We start from the raw sequence: 18,387 nt of genomic DNA, 5'->3' as shown, positions 1-18,387 counted from the left end.
GTTGAGGGCCCCAAGTCTGGAGCTGGCCCTGTTGAGTCACATCCAGACTGAAACACACTTGATGTAGGGCTGGCTTTGCAAAATTCTGAAGAGACTGCAACTGGTACCAAATAGGGGTCCCAAACATTTCGCTGGGACGATGACCCAAAATGCTCCTATCCTGTCTTAGCAAACTTGTCCTGGAAGCTTCTCCTTTTAAAAGTTTTTATTTTACAATTTGCTAATATTACATTACATAAACATATCTATGGATGTTATGAGCGCCTGAAAGTGGGGTGGAGTCTGACGGACTCCCTCCTGCTGGGCTCCCCGGACACTGCTCGCTGAGCTGCAGGGTGCTCAGAGATTTAGCCTCTGATGTTGCGGAAATAGCCCTGCCTGGCTGCCATTTTGCGCAACATTAAAAATATGGAAATTATGGAGCCGCCATCTTGCTTAAAAATGGTGGCTTGCATCAGGGAGCAAGTGGCTGCAGGACAATTCCGGACCCCTTGCCGAGCCCTCCAGGGCTCATGCGGCCCGGTAACTGGCGGCAGGTAATAGTAGCAATTCGGCAAGCACCCACCAAGCATGGCCGCAGATGAGTCCATCCATCCCTAAACTTGTCATAAGAACATAAGAAGAGCCATGCTGAACTAGACCAAAGGTCCATCTAGTCTAGCATTCTATTCACACAGTGGCCAACCACAGGAAACGCACAAGCAGGACATGAGTGCAACAGGACCCTCCCACTCATGTTCCTAGCAACTGGTGTACATAGGCACACTGCCTCTGATTACTGGAGGTAGCATAGAGGCATCAGGACTAGCAGCCATTGATGGCTTATCCTCCAGGAATTTGCCTAACCCCCTTTAAAAGCTAGCCACATTGGTGTCCATCGCTATGTCTTCTGGTAGCAAAATCCATAGTTTAACTGTGCGCTGTGTGAAGAAGTCCTTCCTTCTATCTGTCCTGAATCTCCCACCAATCAGCTTCATGGCATGGCCCTGGGTTCTAGGATTATGACAGAGGGAGAAAAGTGTCTCCCTATCCACTTTCTCCACACCGTGCATAATTTTGTACACCTCTATCATGTCCCCCTTTACTTGCCTTTTTTCCAAGCTAAAGAATCCCAGCAGTTGTAACCTTTCCTCATGGGGAAATTGCTCCAGCCCCTTGATCATTTTAGTTGCCCTTTTCTGCATGTTTTCCAGCTCTACACTATTTTTTTTTTAGATTCATTAAATGAATCTTTTCACCACATGGGGTGAGCTTATTTAACCCTTCAAGCCATGCCCTAAGCTACCAAAGTGCATGGGAACACCACATCCAAGTTGCCCTCCCCTCATTCAGGGTACTCACAAAGCTGCTCATGCCTGCACTCTTTGTAGGAGGCAGGAGAGCACACTTCTTATGTCAATGAATGGTAATGTTTGTTTATTAAATTGTGAGCTTTCTTAAACTTCTTTTCCTATCTCAGGAAAATCATCAGGTTTTGATAATATGTACTTTTATTTAAATAGATGAGTGTGTGAAAATTAGGGATGGCGGAGAAATCCGCCGCAGACTCCAGTGAGTCTGTGGCGGATTCTAAAGAATCCGGGCCCCCGGAGTATGTGGCGGAACAGACTCCCCCCCGCCACCCTGTGGAATTCCCCCGGGATGGACCCTACCTGGTCGTCAGCAGGTCCAGTCCATCCAGCTGCCCTCCGCCATCCACTGCTGCTTCTCTTCGGACGCAAATGGCGTCCAGCGTAGCGGACGCCATTTGCGTCCCTGCCTTTTGCCATGATAGGCTATGTAAATCTTTATGTAGCCTGTCACAGCAAAAGGCAGGGACACAAATGACGTCCACTACGCCATTTGCGCCCCTGCTCTTTGTTGTAATAGGCTATGTAAATCTAGCCAGGGAGGATTCCGGGGGGAGGGACGGATTGCCTCCCCCCCACCGCAGATGCCCCCACCCAGAACAAGGTAAGGGATTCGTACATCCCTAGTGAAAATTAATTGGCTGGAACCAGTGTCTTGTAGTGGTCACAGTGTTGAACTAGGACAGGCAAGACCCAGCTTCAGCCCCCTGTCCCCCCAGCCATGAAGGTCACTGATTGATCTTGGGCCACTCACTTTCTCTCAGTTCAGCCAACCTCACACGATTGCTATAAGGCTAAAGTAGGAGAACCATCTACACCACGATGAGCTCCAGTGTCAGTATAGTTGCGTGTATCAGTCGCTGGGGAACATGACTGGAAGGGTGCTATTGCACTCACGTTCTGCTTATGGGTTTCCCACAGGCAGCAATTTGGCCACTGTGTGCACAGAATGCTGGAGGATTAGATGGACCCTTGGTCTGATCCGGCTTCTTACGTTCTTTGGAAGAAAGCCAGGTATAAATGTAAGAAATAGATACTAGATTAAAAGGAAGATCAGTTGAGAGCTTCAAAGAAACTTGTCACTGTGTGTGTGTGTGTGTGTGTGTGTGTGTGTGTTTTCATTTGGTTAGGAATGATAAAAAGTGCAGGAGAAACTCCATGGACAATAGGAGCATTAGATTCATTTGGCCAAATACAGCAAGAAGTTCCACCAGCAATTTCCAGTGAAGTCAAATCCCCTATCAAAGTTCTCCAGTTCAAATGGCCATTAAGTGCCAGCCTGATGGCATTCAATCAATCAAGCTGCACTTTGATTAGCAAAGGACATTTGCAAATTGTACTCATTTTGAAACTTCTCCACAAGCCCTTGAAACTAGTACAGTAGCTATGCCACCAGCTTGCATTCTAGATCCTAATGGGATTTTCTCTAGAGCTACACAACTTCTTACCTGTAATCATTTTTTGTATTCCTTGGGTAAGCATTTGTCCTTTTGATTAGTAGTTTCATTCCAGTTTCCAATGCCTGTATCACACCAGCCTAATGCATCTTTCTCTTTATTTATTACCATTAGGTAAATAATTACAGTTTAGAAGAAGTAACGCATGAAGAAGCAGTAGCAATATTGAAGAATACATCTGACGTAGTTTATTTAAAAGTTGGGAAGCCAACCACCATTTACATGACTGATCCTTATGGCCCACCAGATATTACTCATCGTAAGTAATTATTTGCCTGTCGTATTTATGTGTCATTATCTGCTTCCAAGGGGGTTTATGCGCCAAATTTGCCCATTCCTAGAGATGTCTGATCTGGCCACCATCACATATGCCTTAGTTACATCCCATTCGGACTACTGCAATATGCTCTATGTGGGGCTGCCCTTGAAAATTCTTCCGAACCTTCAGCTGGTCCTGAATGCAGAGGCCAGACTGTTGACCAGGGCCAGTTACAGGGAACATGCAACTCCCCAACTGCAGCAGCTTCACTGGCTCCTGGTCAATTAAACTATTTATGCCTGTAATTTTGTGTAAATGGTGCAATTTATGGCTGCCATTTTACACAATTGGCGATTTATGTAAGTAGTGTGCCTGTGATTTTTATGCAAAATGGAGGCCCATGGGAAAAAGAGGAGCTGAGAAACTGCGAGCTTGCCAGATTCGGTTCAGTGCTCGCTGAGTTGGGCCAGTTCAGGGGTCCATGGACTGGCATCCGGGTGGTGAAGCTAGTGAAAACTTGCTGAGCTCCACCCCCAAACTGGACTCCTCTCCTCCACTAATCAGTCCCTCCTTTGTCTGCCAACTTCTCGGCTGCTTGCAGAGGAAGGGACTGTCCTTCCTCCACAGCTAAAAATCAAGTGAACTGGCAGAGGAGGAGCAGACCGCTCTGTCCCTCCTCCACTGCCCACTGCAGTTCCACTGTTTGGTGTCTAAACATGCATAGGATTGCACCGTCAGTGCATATAACTGGAGATTCAGCCTGGAACCATATCCATGGAAAACAAAGGCTGTGCCATGGAGTTTGGGGCCCTCCATTGATGCATGTATGCAAATGGAAATACACAGACTATTGCAGTGGGAGTAGTAATTAATATTTGTTGTTGTTCAGTCGTTCAGTCGTGTCCGATTCTCCGTGACCTCATGGACCATAGCATGCCAGGCCTTCCTGTCCTGCGCTCTCTCCCGGAGCGTGCTCAAGTTCATATTCATTGCATCGGTGATGCTATCTAGCCATCTCATCCTCTGCCGTCCCCTTCTCCTTTTGCCTTCAGTCTTTCCCAGCATCAGGGTCTTTTCCAGAGAGTTTTCTCTTCGCATTAGGTGGCCAAAATATTTGAGCTTCAGCTTCAGTATCTGTCCTTCCAATGAGCACTCAGGGTTGATTTCCTTTAGGATGGACCGATTTGACCTCCTTGCAGTCCAGGGGACTCGTAAGAGTCTTCTCCAGCACCACAGTTCGAAAGCATCAATTCTTCAGTGCTCAGCCTTCCTTATAGTCCAGCTCTCACAGCCATACGTTGCTACTGGGAAAACCATAGCTTTGATTAGACGGACCCTTGTCGGCAAGGTGATGTCTCTGCTTCTTACTATGCTGTCTAGGTTTGCCATAGCTTTGCTCCCAAGGAGCAAGCGTCTTTTAATTTCATGGCTGCAGTCACTGTCTGCGGTGATCTTGGAGCCCAAGAAAATAAAATCTGTCACTGCTTCCATTTCTTCCCCTTCCACATGCCAGGAAGTGATAGGGCCAGATGCCATGATCTCCATTTTTTTAATGTTGAGTTTCAAACCAGCTTTTGCACTCTCCAGTTTCACCCTCAACAAGAGGCTCTTTAGATCCTCTTCGCTTTCTGCCATTAGGGTGGTATCATCTGCGTATCTGAGGTTGTTGATAATTCTCCCGGCAATCTTAATTCCGACCTGTGATTCATGCAACCCGGCGTTTCTCATGGTGTACGCTGCATATAAGTTAAATAAGCAGGGCGACAATATGCAGCCTTGTCGTACTCCTTTCCCAATTTTGAACCACTCGGTTGTTCCATGTCTGGTTCTTACTGTTGCTTCTTGACCCTCGTACAGGTTTCTCAGGAGATAGGTAAGCTGGTCTGGTACTCCCATCTCTTTCAGAAGTTGTCAGAGTTTGTTGTGATCCACACAATCAAAGGCTTTAGCATAGTCAATGAAGCAGAAATAGACGTTTTTCTGGAATTCTCTTGCTTTCTCCATGATCCAGCAAATGTTGGCGATTTGATTTCTAGTTCCTCTGCCTCTTCGAAACCCAGCTTGTACTTCCGGTAGTTCTCGGTTCGCATACTGCTGAAGCCTAGCTTGTAGGATTTTGAGCATAACCTTGCTGGCATGTGAAATGAGCGCAATTGTGCGGTAGTTTGAACACTCTTTGGCGTTGCCCTTCTTTGGAACTGGAATGTAAACTGACCTTTTCCAGTCTTGTGTCCACTGTTGAGTGTTCCAAATGTGTTGGCATATTGAGTGCAGCACTTTAACAGCATCATCTTTTAGGATTTTAAATAGCTCAGCTGGAAGACTGTCATCTCCACTAGCTTTGTTGTTAGTAATGCTTCCTAAGGCCCACTTGACTTCACTCTCGAGGATGTCCGGCTCAAGTTCAGTGACCGCACTATCATGGCTATCAGGGACATTCAGATCTTTCCTGTATAGTTCTTCTGTGTATACTTTCCACCTCTTCTTAATCTCATCTGCTTCAGTTAGGTCCCTGCCTTCTTTGTCCTTTATCATGCCCGTCTTTGCACAAAACGTTCCCTTCATATCTCCAATTTTCTTGAAGAGATCTCTAGTCTTTCCCATTCTGTTGTTTTCTTTGATTTCTTTGCATTGTTCATTTAAAAAGGCCTTCTTGTCTCTCCTTACTATTCTCTGGAAATCTGCATTCAGTTGGGTATATCTTCCCCTTTCTCCCTTGCTTTTTGCTTCCCTTCTTTCCTCAGCTACTTGTGTAAAGCCTCATGAGACAGCCACTTTGCTTTCTTGCATTTCTTTTTCTTTGGGATGGATTGAGTTGCTGCCTCCTGAACAACATTATGGACCTCCGTCCATAGTTCCTCAGGCACTCTGTCTATCAGATCTAATCGCTTAAATCTATTCCTCACCTCCACTATATATTCATAAGGGATATGATTTAGGTCATACCTGAATGGTTTAGTGGTTTTCCCTACGTTCTTCAATTTAAGCCAGAATTTTGCAAGAAGCAGCTCATGATCTGAGCCACGGTCAACTCCAGGTCTTTTTACTGACTGTATAGAGCTTCTCCATCTTTGGCTGCAAAGGACATAATCAATCTGATTTTGATATTGACCATCTGGGATGTCCATGTATAGAGTCACCTCTTGTGCTGTTGGAAAAGAGTGTTTGCTATGATCAGCATGTTCTCTTGGCAAAACTCTATTAGCCTTTGTCCTGCTTCATTTTGTACACCAAGGCCATGCTTGCCTGTTATCCCGGTGATTTCTTGACTTCCTACTTTAGCATTCCAATCCCCTATGATGAAGAGGACATCTTTTTTTGGTGTTAGTTCTAGAAGGTGTTGTAGATCTTCATGGAATCGATCAACCTCAGCTTCTTTGGCATCAGTGGTTGGGGCATAGACTTGAATTATTGTGATGTTGAATGGTTTGCCTTGGATTCATACTGAGATCATTCTATTGTTTTTGAGATTGTACCTCAGTACTGCTTTTCCCACCATTTTGTTGACTACGAGTGCTACTCCATTTCTTCTAAGGGATTCTTGCCCACAGTAGTAGATATGATGGTCACCTGAATTAAATTCGCCCATGCTTGTTCATTTTAGTTTGCTGATTCCCAAGATGTCGATGTTCAATCTTGCCATCTCATGTTTGACCATCTCCAGCTTACCTTGATTCATTGATCTGACATTCCAGGTTCCTAAACAATATTGTTCTTTACAGCATCGGATTTTCTTTTCACCACCAGACACATCCACAGCTGAGTGTCCTTTCGGCTTTGGCCCAGCCGCTTCACTCTTTCTGGCGCTACTTGGAAATTCCCTCTGCTCTTCCCCAGTAGTATATTGGTCACCTTCCGACCTTCCGGCGTCATCTCTTTTAGCCTTGTGATACGTTCCATGGGGTTTTCTTGGCAGGAATACTGGAGTGGGTTGCCATTTCCTTCTCCAGTGGACCACATTTTGTCAGAACTCTCTGCCATGACCTGTCCGTCTTGGGTGGCCCTGCACGACATAGCTTATGGCTTCACTGAGTTACGCAAGCCCCTTTGCCACAACAAGGCAGTGATCCATGAAGGGGGTAATTAATATTAACTGTACATAATTTTTAAATTATACAAGGAATGAAAACATCTCCTGAGCCTTTGCCATTTTTATTGGCATATGCAAAGCCTGTAAATAACAGGTGTTGAGAGTTTTATGTTCCATAATAGCAGCAGCTAGAATTCTGTATGCTAAGTATTTCAGAGAGAGGGATAGATTCCCACAACTGAAGAATGGGAAAATAAATTACATGAATATGCAATCATGACTAGATTAACACATTGCGTAAGGACTGAGGAAGGAAGGAAGGCACAAATGCAATTGTCTCAATCAAAATCAGCAATTGGTTATTCATTGCTGGGATAGCAAAACAGGATGTTGATTGTGCCTTCAGTCTTTTATAGCAGGAGTGAGGAAGGTGTGGCCCTCCAGATGTTGTTGGACTTCAGTTCCCATCACCGCAGACCACTAGCCATGCTGGTTGGGATGAAAGGGAGTTGGAGTCTAGGCAATGCTTGCATCAGTGTGCCTCCAATTTATCGGTAAACATCATTAAGATAAAGATGTTTCTATTAGGTCTGCAATTCAGGCTGCAATTGTATGGTCCCTGGAAAGGAATCCCAGGAACCTACAGGATATTATGGGCTGTCCTCTCCATTGGTAGAGAGGGAAGTCCTCAGTTGGAAAAGGAGTTCCTGTGCTGGATGCCTCCTCGTTGTGGCAGTGGAGTCATCCTCCACCATTGCTCCTCTACTGTACAATGGTGGTAGGGCAGAAGGGAGTTTGTTGAGGTGGATCAAGTGAGGCCTTGGATTCACAGGATCCAAAGCCCTCTTGTGTCCCTGAAGCAGCCCAGAAACCAGTGGTGATGGCTCTGATGTCATGGGGCAGTGAATCCGCTCTGGGTTTCAGTCAGAAACACTCAGAACTCTGAAGGAGTGATCCAAGTTGCTGAACCCTATCCCCCAAATAGCACCTCGGATCACTCCTTCAGAGTTCTGACTGGTTCTGACTGAAACCCAGGGCGGAGTCACTGCCCCACTGACATCGGAGCTACCAGACTCCACTGCCAGAAATGTACTCCAGCCCTGAAACTGGTGTAGTTAACCTCAACCCATTTAGGTCAATGGAACAGGATTTTTTTTAGGGGCCTCAGTGAGTCTACCTCCCAACTTGTTTTCTTAGTAATTGTCTCTCACTGGAACCTATCCCATTTTTTGAGATTGCCAGCTGAGGCCTGCTCCAGGTCAGGGCTATTGTCAAGGGCAGGCATTGCAGGGCACCTGTTGAGGACCCTCACTCCAGCAGGGGCCCACTGACAGAAGCCCCCTGGACTTGCTTCGCCTGCTTACTCGCCTGTCTCCAGCTCTGGCCCAGACAACAGTGGTGGTGAGAAGGAGGAGAAGCAGATGCTGCTGCCTCCTTGCTCACTGGCTGTCTGCCTGTCAAGCAAGCAAGTGGCAGCAAGGAGGAGAAGGAGAAGGAGTGGTGGGACTTCTGAGAGAGTCCTGCCAAAGGAGGCCCCAAACCTGGAACTGGCACTGCTCCTCCCTCAAGAGGTCAGACAGGTGGAAACAAGGGAGAAGGTCTTCTCTGTGGTGGCCCCCACTCTGTGGAATACTCTCCCCAGAGACATTTTATGTGGTCCTGATTTTATTTTCTTTGAGGCAAAACATTAAAATTGGATTATTCTCTCAAGCGTTTCTTCGGTTCTTCTGTCTTTTATTTTAAAGGGATTCAATAAGTTGTAGGACTTTTTGCTGTCTAAACATGGATAGGACTCAATTAGTTTTTTGAGGCTGGCTGGGGAATGCTTGGAATTGTAGGACTTTTTTTCAGTCTAAATGTGCACAGGAGTGCATTCTTAAACGCCATTTTTTACCAAATCGCTTTAACTTCCCTGTGTGTATTTATCTATTTTTTATTTATTAAATTTTTTAATCGCCCATCTGGCCGGTCACCCGGCCACTCTGGGCGATGTACAATGGTACAATTTAAAACAGTAAAGCAGTATGTATGAGCAAAAGTGCTGGGATAGGAATATTTTAAATACGTATTTTAAATAAAGTAAACGATGCTGCACTAAAACGCATAATGTTGGATTTCACTAATGGTTACTCTATGTGCCTTTACTTTTAGCATATTCCCCGCCTATGGAAAACCATATATTGTCTTCAGGCAACAATGGCACTTTAGAATACAAGGCGTCTTTGGCCCCCATTTCACCGGGAAGATATTCGCCTATCCCAAAGCACATGCTAGTGGAGGATGACTATACCAGGTCAGATATCCATCTTTACTTGAGTGCCTTTGATTGATGACTTGCTTCAGGGAGGATGATTTTAATACCATTAACAGAACATCAGCAGTGCATAAGCAATGGGACAATCTTATTATACGGGGAAGGGGCATCCATCTGCCATCCATCTAGCTGTCTCTCAAGATAATTGGGAAGGGTATGTTCTTATTTTAACCTTGGGAGGGGGATGGATGGATGGTCCTCATTATGATGTAATTATTGGTTAGAGAAGAATGGGCCACACAATATTGCATGACAGGGGTAGACAATAAGAGCATCCTCAATAACCTCTCCTACCATCACTACTGTCCTTAGCGACATAACCTTGATTTTTCCTTGTCCTGTTCTCTGCCTAAAGGGCCTTGCCTGGTCTCTTCCCCTCCTATGCTATCTCCTTACTGAAGATCATGAATTTTCCTGTCATTCGTCCATTCATTGCATGCTGCATACAATGCCAGCTGCAATTCCAAATTTCCCCCTGCCATCCCGTTATTCCTCTGTGTTGTTAACATCTGGTCCTTTGGACTTGTGCTCATCCCACCCTTATGTCACCCTACTCTGCCCTTGGCCCACAGGCCTCCATACTCACCTCTAAGGTGCTCCTACTGGGGGATCTGCTAATCCTCGGTCAATGCCCCCGACCCCACCCCTTCATCTTCTGTTACACTAGGGATGTCCATCCTTGAAAATCCAGCCCTTTTGGGGCCTGATGGATCCCTGCTCCCTGACTAACTTGGCTTGCTTTGCAAGCCAAGCTGCGGGCTTTCCCAGAAATCTGGGAAATTTTTGCAGGGTTTTTCCTTTTCTTGTCAATAGAAAGTTGCACAAATTGTGGGTGCAATTGGCATAATTTGTGCAAATTCCAGCCAGGATTTGTTTAACTCGTGCAAATTCCAGCTGGATTTTGAGCAAATTATGCCAATTATACCCACAATTTGCGCAACTTTCTATTGACGAGGAAAAAAACCCAGAAAATCCATGAGCTGACCCAACTTGATGCAGATCAAGTTAGGCCAGCTCACGGGTAAGGAAGCCGAAATCTGGGGGGGGGTGAACTGTTGAAAGCTCAGTGAATTCCACCCCCTGGATGGATTCCTCCAACATCCCTACTTTGCACTTGCTGTTTTTGAGGAGCTGAAATGCACACACTGAGGCTGAATTGGACAGCGGACCCTCTTTCATCTGCTGCCATAGCAGTAGAAGCAAAAGTGCATCTATTCAGACATCGAACTAAGCCTCTGTAAACTCTGTAGAAGAAATTACACAAAGGTCCATTATGTGACTCTTGCAGATGAAAATTTCATATAGATAGATTTGGTTTCATTCTATAGCTGCCTGTTGTGGTCTGCTCAGTTAGCTTGTTTGGGCCTAGCTACAAAGGAACCAACCTCAATCCTCTATGGGAGCCTTTTGCCATGTAGGGTCAAATGCACATGTCCACCCTGATAGTTTGGACTGTTTGTGGTCAACACTATATATCTTTACTCCCAGTACATCCCTCCCCACCAGGAAGATGCACGTGCCCTTCCCCTTTTCCCATGCACTAGTTTTCAGCATTTATGAATGACATGTCTACGAGAAGGACACACTGGGTTTAGAGATCCCTAGCCATTTTTTTCGGCCCCCCTGCCGCAATGCCCTAGAGTTGAGGTGGGGAAAGTGTGGCCCTCCAGATGTTGTTGAGCTCTGCCTTAGAACTGTGCTACATCTGGACCACTGTGGGGGAGATCCTATCCGGTCGTTGGTCTCAGTCTCTAGTAAAGTCATGCACTCATTCACCACAAACAGAAGGGTGAAGTTTTGCAGGCGTCCATTCGATCCACATTGCAAGGGCTTGCATCCGTGTGAAGAAACCATCATGTCTGATTTTTTGACAGTGCCGTCAAACGTGTAGATATTTTCAAAAATCTACTGAGTGAAGTGGTCCTGATGAGAGCACATTGCACAAAACAAAGCTTCATATCCTAGGTCCCTTTATGATTTTGGCCCTAGTGACTTCTCTCTCTTTTTGCAGATATGACTTCCCTTGGTAGGTGTGTCCCACTGGAACAGGGATAACTGCCAGCCAATAGGGGGAGTCTCATGAGTGCAAGAGATACGATCAAATCATTGAGACAAAATAAGAAACCCCTTTTATTCTTTTTGTTCACTTCTACCTGCTGGAAAGGGAGAAGATCTTATGCCTTCTTTTAGAGTAACTTTAAGTGCTCAAATACAAGATTTATGGGCACCAGCTTCTGAACTTGCTTAAATGTCGTATTATTTATTCAGTGTGAATATTTTCACGTTGTTCAGTTTGCTCAATAAGAAACAAAAGGCAGCATGTACCAGTGGTTAGATTGGGATCTAGAAAAACAGCCTTGGTTCCCTTCTCTGCTGCTGACTATTATTATTATTATTATTATTATTATTATTATTTTAACATCATCTTAAATCTTTGCTTTTTGCAGTTTTCTTGATGCTATACAAAATTGCTACTGAGCATTTGTTAGCTTGTGTAATGAGTTTGTAACCTGTAGATGAGAAATACTAAATAATGTAAAGTTTTGGCATTATCTCATCATGCATTTGGAAAGGAGAAGAATGGTTTCATATGCATTTGGGGAAATACTATTAAAAAAAAAAGAGTAATCAATCCACGAATAGTATGAAATTATGCACCAAGCTGGAGTCGACTGTCCATAAATTATGTAAACAAATTATGCCATGTTATTGTCAGAAAATATTTCATGCTAATATTTATATAATGCTTCAGAAAAATGAAGTACTTTCCATATGAATAGAATGTCCATATTAACCTTGTTTGATCAGATCAAAGGTTCATCCAGCCCAGAAATTTTGTCTCCAAGAGAGGCCAGTCTTAAAACTTTCAGATACAAGTAGAAGTTTCTGCTTTCTCTCCTTAGTCTTTGTAACATTATACCTCTGACTGCAAAATAACAAGGCCATAGCTCACTGAGAAAGCACATGCTTTGCACACAGAAAGTCCCAGGTTCAATCCCTGATATCTCCAGTTAAAAAGGGACCCTGGTAGCAGGCAGATGTCCTTTCCCGAGATGCTGGAAACATGCTGCCAGTCAAAGTAGAGAATACTGAGCTAGATAGACAAATAGGTTGACGTTGTGTAAAGCAGTTTTCTCTGTCCTATCTAGGGATGGGGGGAGAAATTCATTTGGTTTGTATTTTAGTGCAAACTTCATTTTGCACTTTTGAACCTATATAGAAACTGAAATTCGCACTTCTCCAAATGTTGCAATGGAGTTCTCAAATTACAAAATGCATATTAGGGAAACACACCCACAAAAAATCTGTACATTAGTGAAAGTAGTGTTCAGAATGCTTTATCTTAGGGGATATTGCTTGCAAAAAAGCATATCTTAGGTGAAATACAAAACACCTGTATTAGGAGAAATGCACGCAAAAATGCATACAGATTTTTGTGTCAACCTAAAAAAAATTCTCAAAATGATGTGGAAACAGTATGAACCGAACTTAAGACTGGAAAAGTTAGAAATCAAAATTGACAGATTCATCCATCCCTAGTTCTAACCACTGCTTTCCGCTCCGACTGTATATTGTGGGATACATAATCTTTGGACAGTCCATACTTCAGCCTTTAGAGAATCATCTCCATGATCAATTTCATTCCCCTTCTGCAGTAGTTATTTTCTCATGTAGCTCTGTGTACAAAACACATGTGCGCACACACAACAGCAAAAATGTAGAGACACAGAGCCAACACTGCCCCTTCTTAATGACGCTTTGCATGGTAGCCATGATGATGGTGATCTATGGAATGTGTGATACATACACTTTCCAACCATGGAGGTGGCCTATTTCTGTTCTACTTGTTTCCATCAGGAAACTAGAGAGAGAGAGAACTATATACTGCAATTTAATACAGCCATGTGCGTTTTCTGCAGGTGAGCCTAAAGTATCACTCAGAGAGGAACTGAGGGTGAAATCCCCCCCCCCAACTCACACCACTAATTCATTGCATTAGTATTTGATTCTGCTTCTTAAATATATCTGCCCCCTTGCTTCTTCATCCTATTTCATTTTTAATATTAACAATTCATTGTTAAACTATTTTCCTTGTGCACTGCAGTGTAATTTTTAGGTAACAAAAGATGCTGAGCATGTGCTATGATTTTTTAAAAAATAAACCAACAGTTTTTGCTTACACAGGAAAACTAGTGTAATCTGTTGGGTTTTTTAAAAAAAAAATAAAGATGATCAAGGCAGCCAAACTGAGTACACAGAGGGTGCAGAAAAAAAGGCGATCCAGGGCTATCTGACCAGAATGTTAGAATCAGAATCAGGAAAGATCTTTTAGAAAGTCAGTGATTTGGGGGATTCCCAGCCTTAGGAAATATCCAATGCAACATGAATGCTAAAGTAGAACATGTTGTGCTAGTGCAAGAGACCTCTGGCGTAATACGTTGGGATTCCCCGGAAAAGCCACCGTGCCAGCTCATGCTATTGTCATTGTACTAGAGCCTCAAGCACAATGCGTCGGGATTCCCCGGAAAAGCCACCATGCCAACTCATGCTATTGTCATTGTACTAGAGCCTCAAGCACAATGCGTCGGGATTCCCCGGAAAAGCCATCGTGCCAGCTCATGCTATTGTCATTGTACTAGAGCCTCAAGCACAATGCGTCGGGATTCCCCGGAAAAGCCATCGTGCCAGCTCATGCTATTGTCATTGTACTAGAGCCTCAAGCACAATGCGTCAGGATTCCCCGGAAAAGCCACCGTGCCAGCTCATGCTATTGTCATTGTACTAGAGCCTCAAGCACAATGCGTCGGGATTCCCCGGAAAAGCCATCGTGCCAGCTCATGCTATTGTCATTGTAGTAGAGCCTCAAGCACAAAGTGTCAGGATTCCCCGGAAAACCCATTGTGCCATCTGACATTATTGCCAACCAATCTCCTACTTGAGACTTGGTAGGATTGTGTGAAGGCAATGAGCACTGTCTCTGATCTCTGGCCTATGCTTCCATAGGTAGAGAATTCCACCCAGTTTTCTGAGCCAGCTCCTCCCACACACCATACATTGTCCTGTAGGAGCAGGTGGAGCTTTTTGACCAAATTGCGTATCATAGAATAGTCATAGAACAGTAGGGTTGGAAGGGGCCTATAAGACCATCAACTCCAACCCCCAGCATGGGTATAGCCATACTGAGCTACCAGTGCCATGTCACTTGAAACTCAAAGGCTAGGGCCTCATCCATCAGATTCCCCAAAGACATACATTACTGAAGGAAATAATATCATCAACCACTGAAACCAGGTTGGTACTAGGGATGGACAGACTCACCTCCGTCCACGCTCACCGGGTGCTCAGTGAACCCTCACCACCTCCCACACCTGCTCGCTGCGCTGTGCGAGCCCCTGGATGGCCTGGTGAGTGCCCAATGAGCTCTGCACAGCCGCCTAGTCCCCTGATGTGAATGGACCATTCACACCTCTAATCTTGCATAAATGGCAGCTTTACAGACACCATTTGCATAAAAGACCTTTTATGCACAATAATGAGCCGCCATTTTTACGCAAAATGGCAGCTCACTAGGGGACCAGGGAGCCACACAGAGGTTGCCAGGCCATCCAGCGGCAAGTGTGGTGTGACAAGTGGGGGCAGCCAGCCAGCGGGGTCTGCGAATGCCCACGACTTCCCTAGTTGGTATCCCTTGAAAGATGTTTTCCTCAGAGATCCTGTATCTCTATTGATGTGCCCTTGATCTGACCCTCTCCTTTGAAATTGAGCCCATAGTGGTCCACATGGTTCTCCCCTCATTCCTATTTTATCTTCACAACAACCCTGTGAGGTAGGTTAGCCTGAGAAAAAGTGACTGGCCCAAATTTACCCTGTGAGCTTCATAGCAGGGATTTGAACACAGGTCTCCTGGTCCAAGTCCGACACTCTAAACAGTACATCATACTGGCTCTTGATTGCCAACTTCTTGCTGGTGACCAGAAAGATTTCCAATCATTTCAATATTAATTTCAATCAAATATTTTCTCGTTACATATGAACTTTCATTCTGTAATGTAAGCCAATTGCTACAGCTTATTCTGCAACTTCAATTGTTTGGTTTTGAAGAATGCATTTCATTCAAAGTTTCACTGTATAACAGCATGGTTTTGTGTTGGAAAATATAGTATAATTCTGTACTATGCATATGTGTTAGAACTGTTTTCCCCATACTATGATGATATTATTGCCATAGTATTATTTCAGTTAAATCAAATAATAATTCCAAAGTAGTAGATGTGTGAATAAAAGTCAGGAAATATGCCATTAGCTGCCACCTAGTTCACCAGCCATCAACATCATGTAGATATGTCTTTATTTCAGATAGGATTTCAGATATTATTTCATTCAACTGGGAAAGAACACACCATCTGACCCTAGTGATCTTGGGGTTCTGGGAAGGAGAATAATTACTTTCACTGAGGAAGCTAGAAATAGCTGTTTTGTAAGAAACGTCTGACTATATTTAGATTAAAACTTGAATTGTTTCTACAATTATTGCTGAATTCAGATGTTTATCCTTCTTTGGCTTAAACTGAAATTGAAAGAAAGGGGAGCCTGTAGTCCAGAGAGATTAGGAACATGGAAACTGTACGTTATGCCTCCTACTCAGCTTTTGCAAATCATCGCATAGGCTGTGCTTGCTGGAGTGGGGGGGAGCAAAAGCACCCTCTCTTCCCCCCTCCACTCATGTGCCTGGATGAAAAGAAGACTTCCTGCTTTGTTAAACCACAGTTTCGTGATGTCTGAACTGGCAAACTGTGATTTAAGCATGGCTTGCCAACCTGCCTTGCAGAGAGCACTTCAACCACAATTTCCAAGGTTGGACATCATAGAGAAACTGTGGTTTCTCCTGAAAACCTGAAAGTCTGTTCTGGAGCAGATGCACAAGAGGGAGTTTTTTCAAGCTTATAGCTCATTCCTGCTACAACAAACCATAGTTTATTGAACTTGGAACATTGCGTCTCTGAAGCTGGCCCATATGAAATTGATTTTAGCCCTAGTGCACCTCTTTTGAAACTGTGTTATCAGGGTTCAAGCCTGGAGTTCCTCAGAAGCATTTAAGGGAATGCTCAGTCAGGAGCAGTGGACAAAATGCGTGAAATACACCTTGCCTACTACTAATCTTCCTGCATGAACTGAGTGTGCATCTTAAAATATGCCCTGGAATCCTTGGCTATGCTCATGAGTTCTGTGGTGGGCACGCAGGGGGTCCTCTCTACAGCCATGGGAAAGGGCCCCTGGGGATAGAAAGCATGAAAATCAGAAGCTTAGCAAAGTTATACTTCACTATTGAGGCTTAGCTATGGCAGGGTATTGAAGATTATTAAAAACAGCCCTTGGATTCCTAAATTCCTGTTTTTAGGTTCATAAAAACAGCTCTGTTCTGCCATAGAATGCATGTTTGGTTATTTGGTTATACAATGTTGCATGTAGCATAAGCCATAAAGAGCAAATGAAAAATGGAAGCGCCGAAAAGCACTCTCAGATTGAAAGTGCCAGGGAGTTTCTCTTTATCAATAGCAACCAATTTCTTGTTTGCTTACGTAAATGGGACGCTATGACTGAAAGCCTTGCCTTGCTGAAATGAGCCCCTGTTGCCTCAAAGGTCAGATCCTTCGTCATTTGAAATATTTGGTATGAATGCTGATTATTTGAAACTGAGCAAGGCAGCAGTGTCCTGGCAGCACTGGAGGGGTTCCGATTTAGCGAAGAAAAGTAAAGGGGAAAAAAAGCTGGGAGGGGAACAAGACAAATGTAGATTTCACTCGTGAATAATGGGAATTTCAGTACTGCTCCATGGGCGTCTTTAATGAGCTGAGTTTCCCTCATTCAGTTTCTCTGTAGTAAAGCTATAATGAGGTGACTTTTCCCCAGTCCATGCACACAGAGCACATTTGTTCTTAATGTTTCTCTTCTCTTCTCTGCAAGAGGATATCTCAGAATGACAATATCCTGCAGATAGCTATCCATGCAGATGCTGATGATGCTGATGAACTTTTATTCCACCCTTCCATCAAAATGGCCTTCAAGGCAGTGTAGAACAATGATTGTTCTGGATCCATCCAGGATACCTAAAGGCCCACATCGTCCCACAGACACCTATCTGCACTTTAAGACCATCCCTGTAGCCGTTGCTCTAGGTTTCCTCACCATTTGAACTACAGTGTTGGAAGGGGGAGCAATAAAGGATGGGCCTTCTCCACTGGGGTAGCAAAGCTCTGGAACTCCCTCCTAGATGAAGTTGATTCCAATCCCTTATGGCTAGCCTTCCAACGCCAGGCACAAAATGTCAGAGAGCATGTGAGGCTCTTTCAGTCTGAAGCAGCTTCTTTCATTGCATGCTCAGTTGGGTCTCTTGTTTGCTGTTTTTTCTTTCTTTTCTTTTGTGTGTTACTGATTCATTCAATTAACTATTGGTTAATTGTCTTATATATGCCTAGGACCAGGGTATCTGATAGACCACCTCCTCCCACTTAAACCTGCCCGTATGCTAAAAACTTCTTTGGAGGCCCTTTTCTGGATCCACCTGGCTTCCAAAAGACAAGCGGGTGGCTATCAGTGAGCAAGCCTTCTCTGTGGCTATTGCCCACATTGTGGAACTTCCTCACAAAATATGTTTGCCTCGCACCTTTGCTTCCATCATTAAGAACATAAGAAGAGCCCTGCTGGATCAGACCAAAGGCTGATCTAGTCCAGCAACTTCTCAGGGCTGCTTCGAGGGGGAGGTAGAGCAGGGCGACTGCCCTGGGTGCCAAATTCTGGGGGCACGAAATGACACCTTGAAGGTGGCAGTGACAGCCGTGTCGTGTGGTGGAGGCAACGATGGTGCTCTGAATCCTCCTCCTAGTTCATGCATGGTGGTGTGAAGGCTGCAGCCACATGTCCCTCCGCTGCTGTCACTGCCAGGAGGCCTGCGTGTTCTACCTTTCCTAGGCTGTTTT

General features: G+C 44.5%; 1 protein-coding gene across 1 annotated transcript in view; it reads left to right on the top strand.

The window, feature by feature from the left end:
- DLG2 (discs large MAGUK scaffold protein 2) overlaps window positions 1–18,387 on the top strand; it is a 1,591,953-nt gene that overhangs the window by 1,231,096 nt on the left and 342,470 nt on the right. Inside the window, exons 13-14 of the mRNA XM_084842537.1 lie at window positions 2,921–3,065; window positions 9,247–9,388. Coding sequence (XP_084698663.1) covers window positions 2,921–3,065; window positions 9,247–9,388 — 287 coding nt within the window. The remainder of the gene's footprint in view (window positions 1–2,920; window positions 3,066–9,246; window positions 9,389–18,387) is intronic.

Source organism: Heloderma suspectum, chromosome 3 (genome assembly GCF_057233095.1).
Source record: "Heloderma suspectum isolate Gila_16-S chromosome 3, 16-S_ref, whole genome shotgun sequence".
NCBI lineage: Eukaryota > Metazoa > Chordata > Lepidosauria > Squamata > Helodermatidae > Heloderma > Heloderma suspectum.
This window is presented reverse-complemented; position numbering and strand designations above follow the sequence as displayed.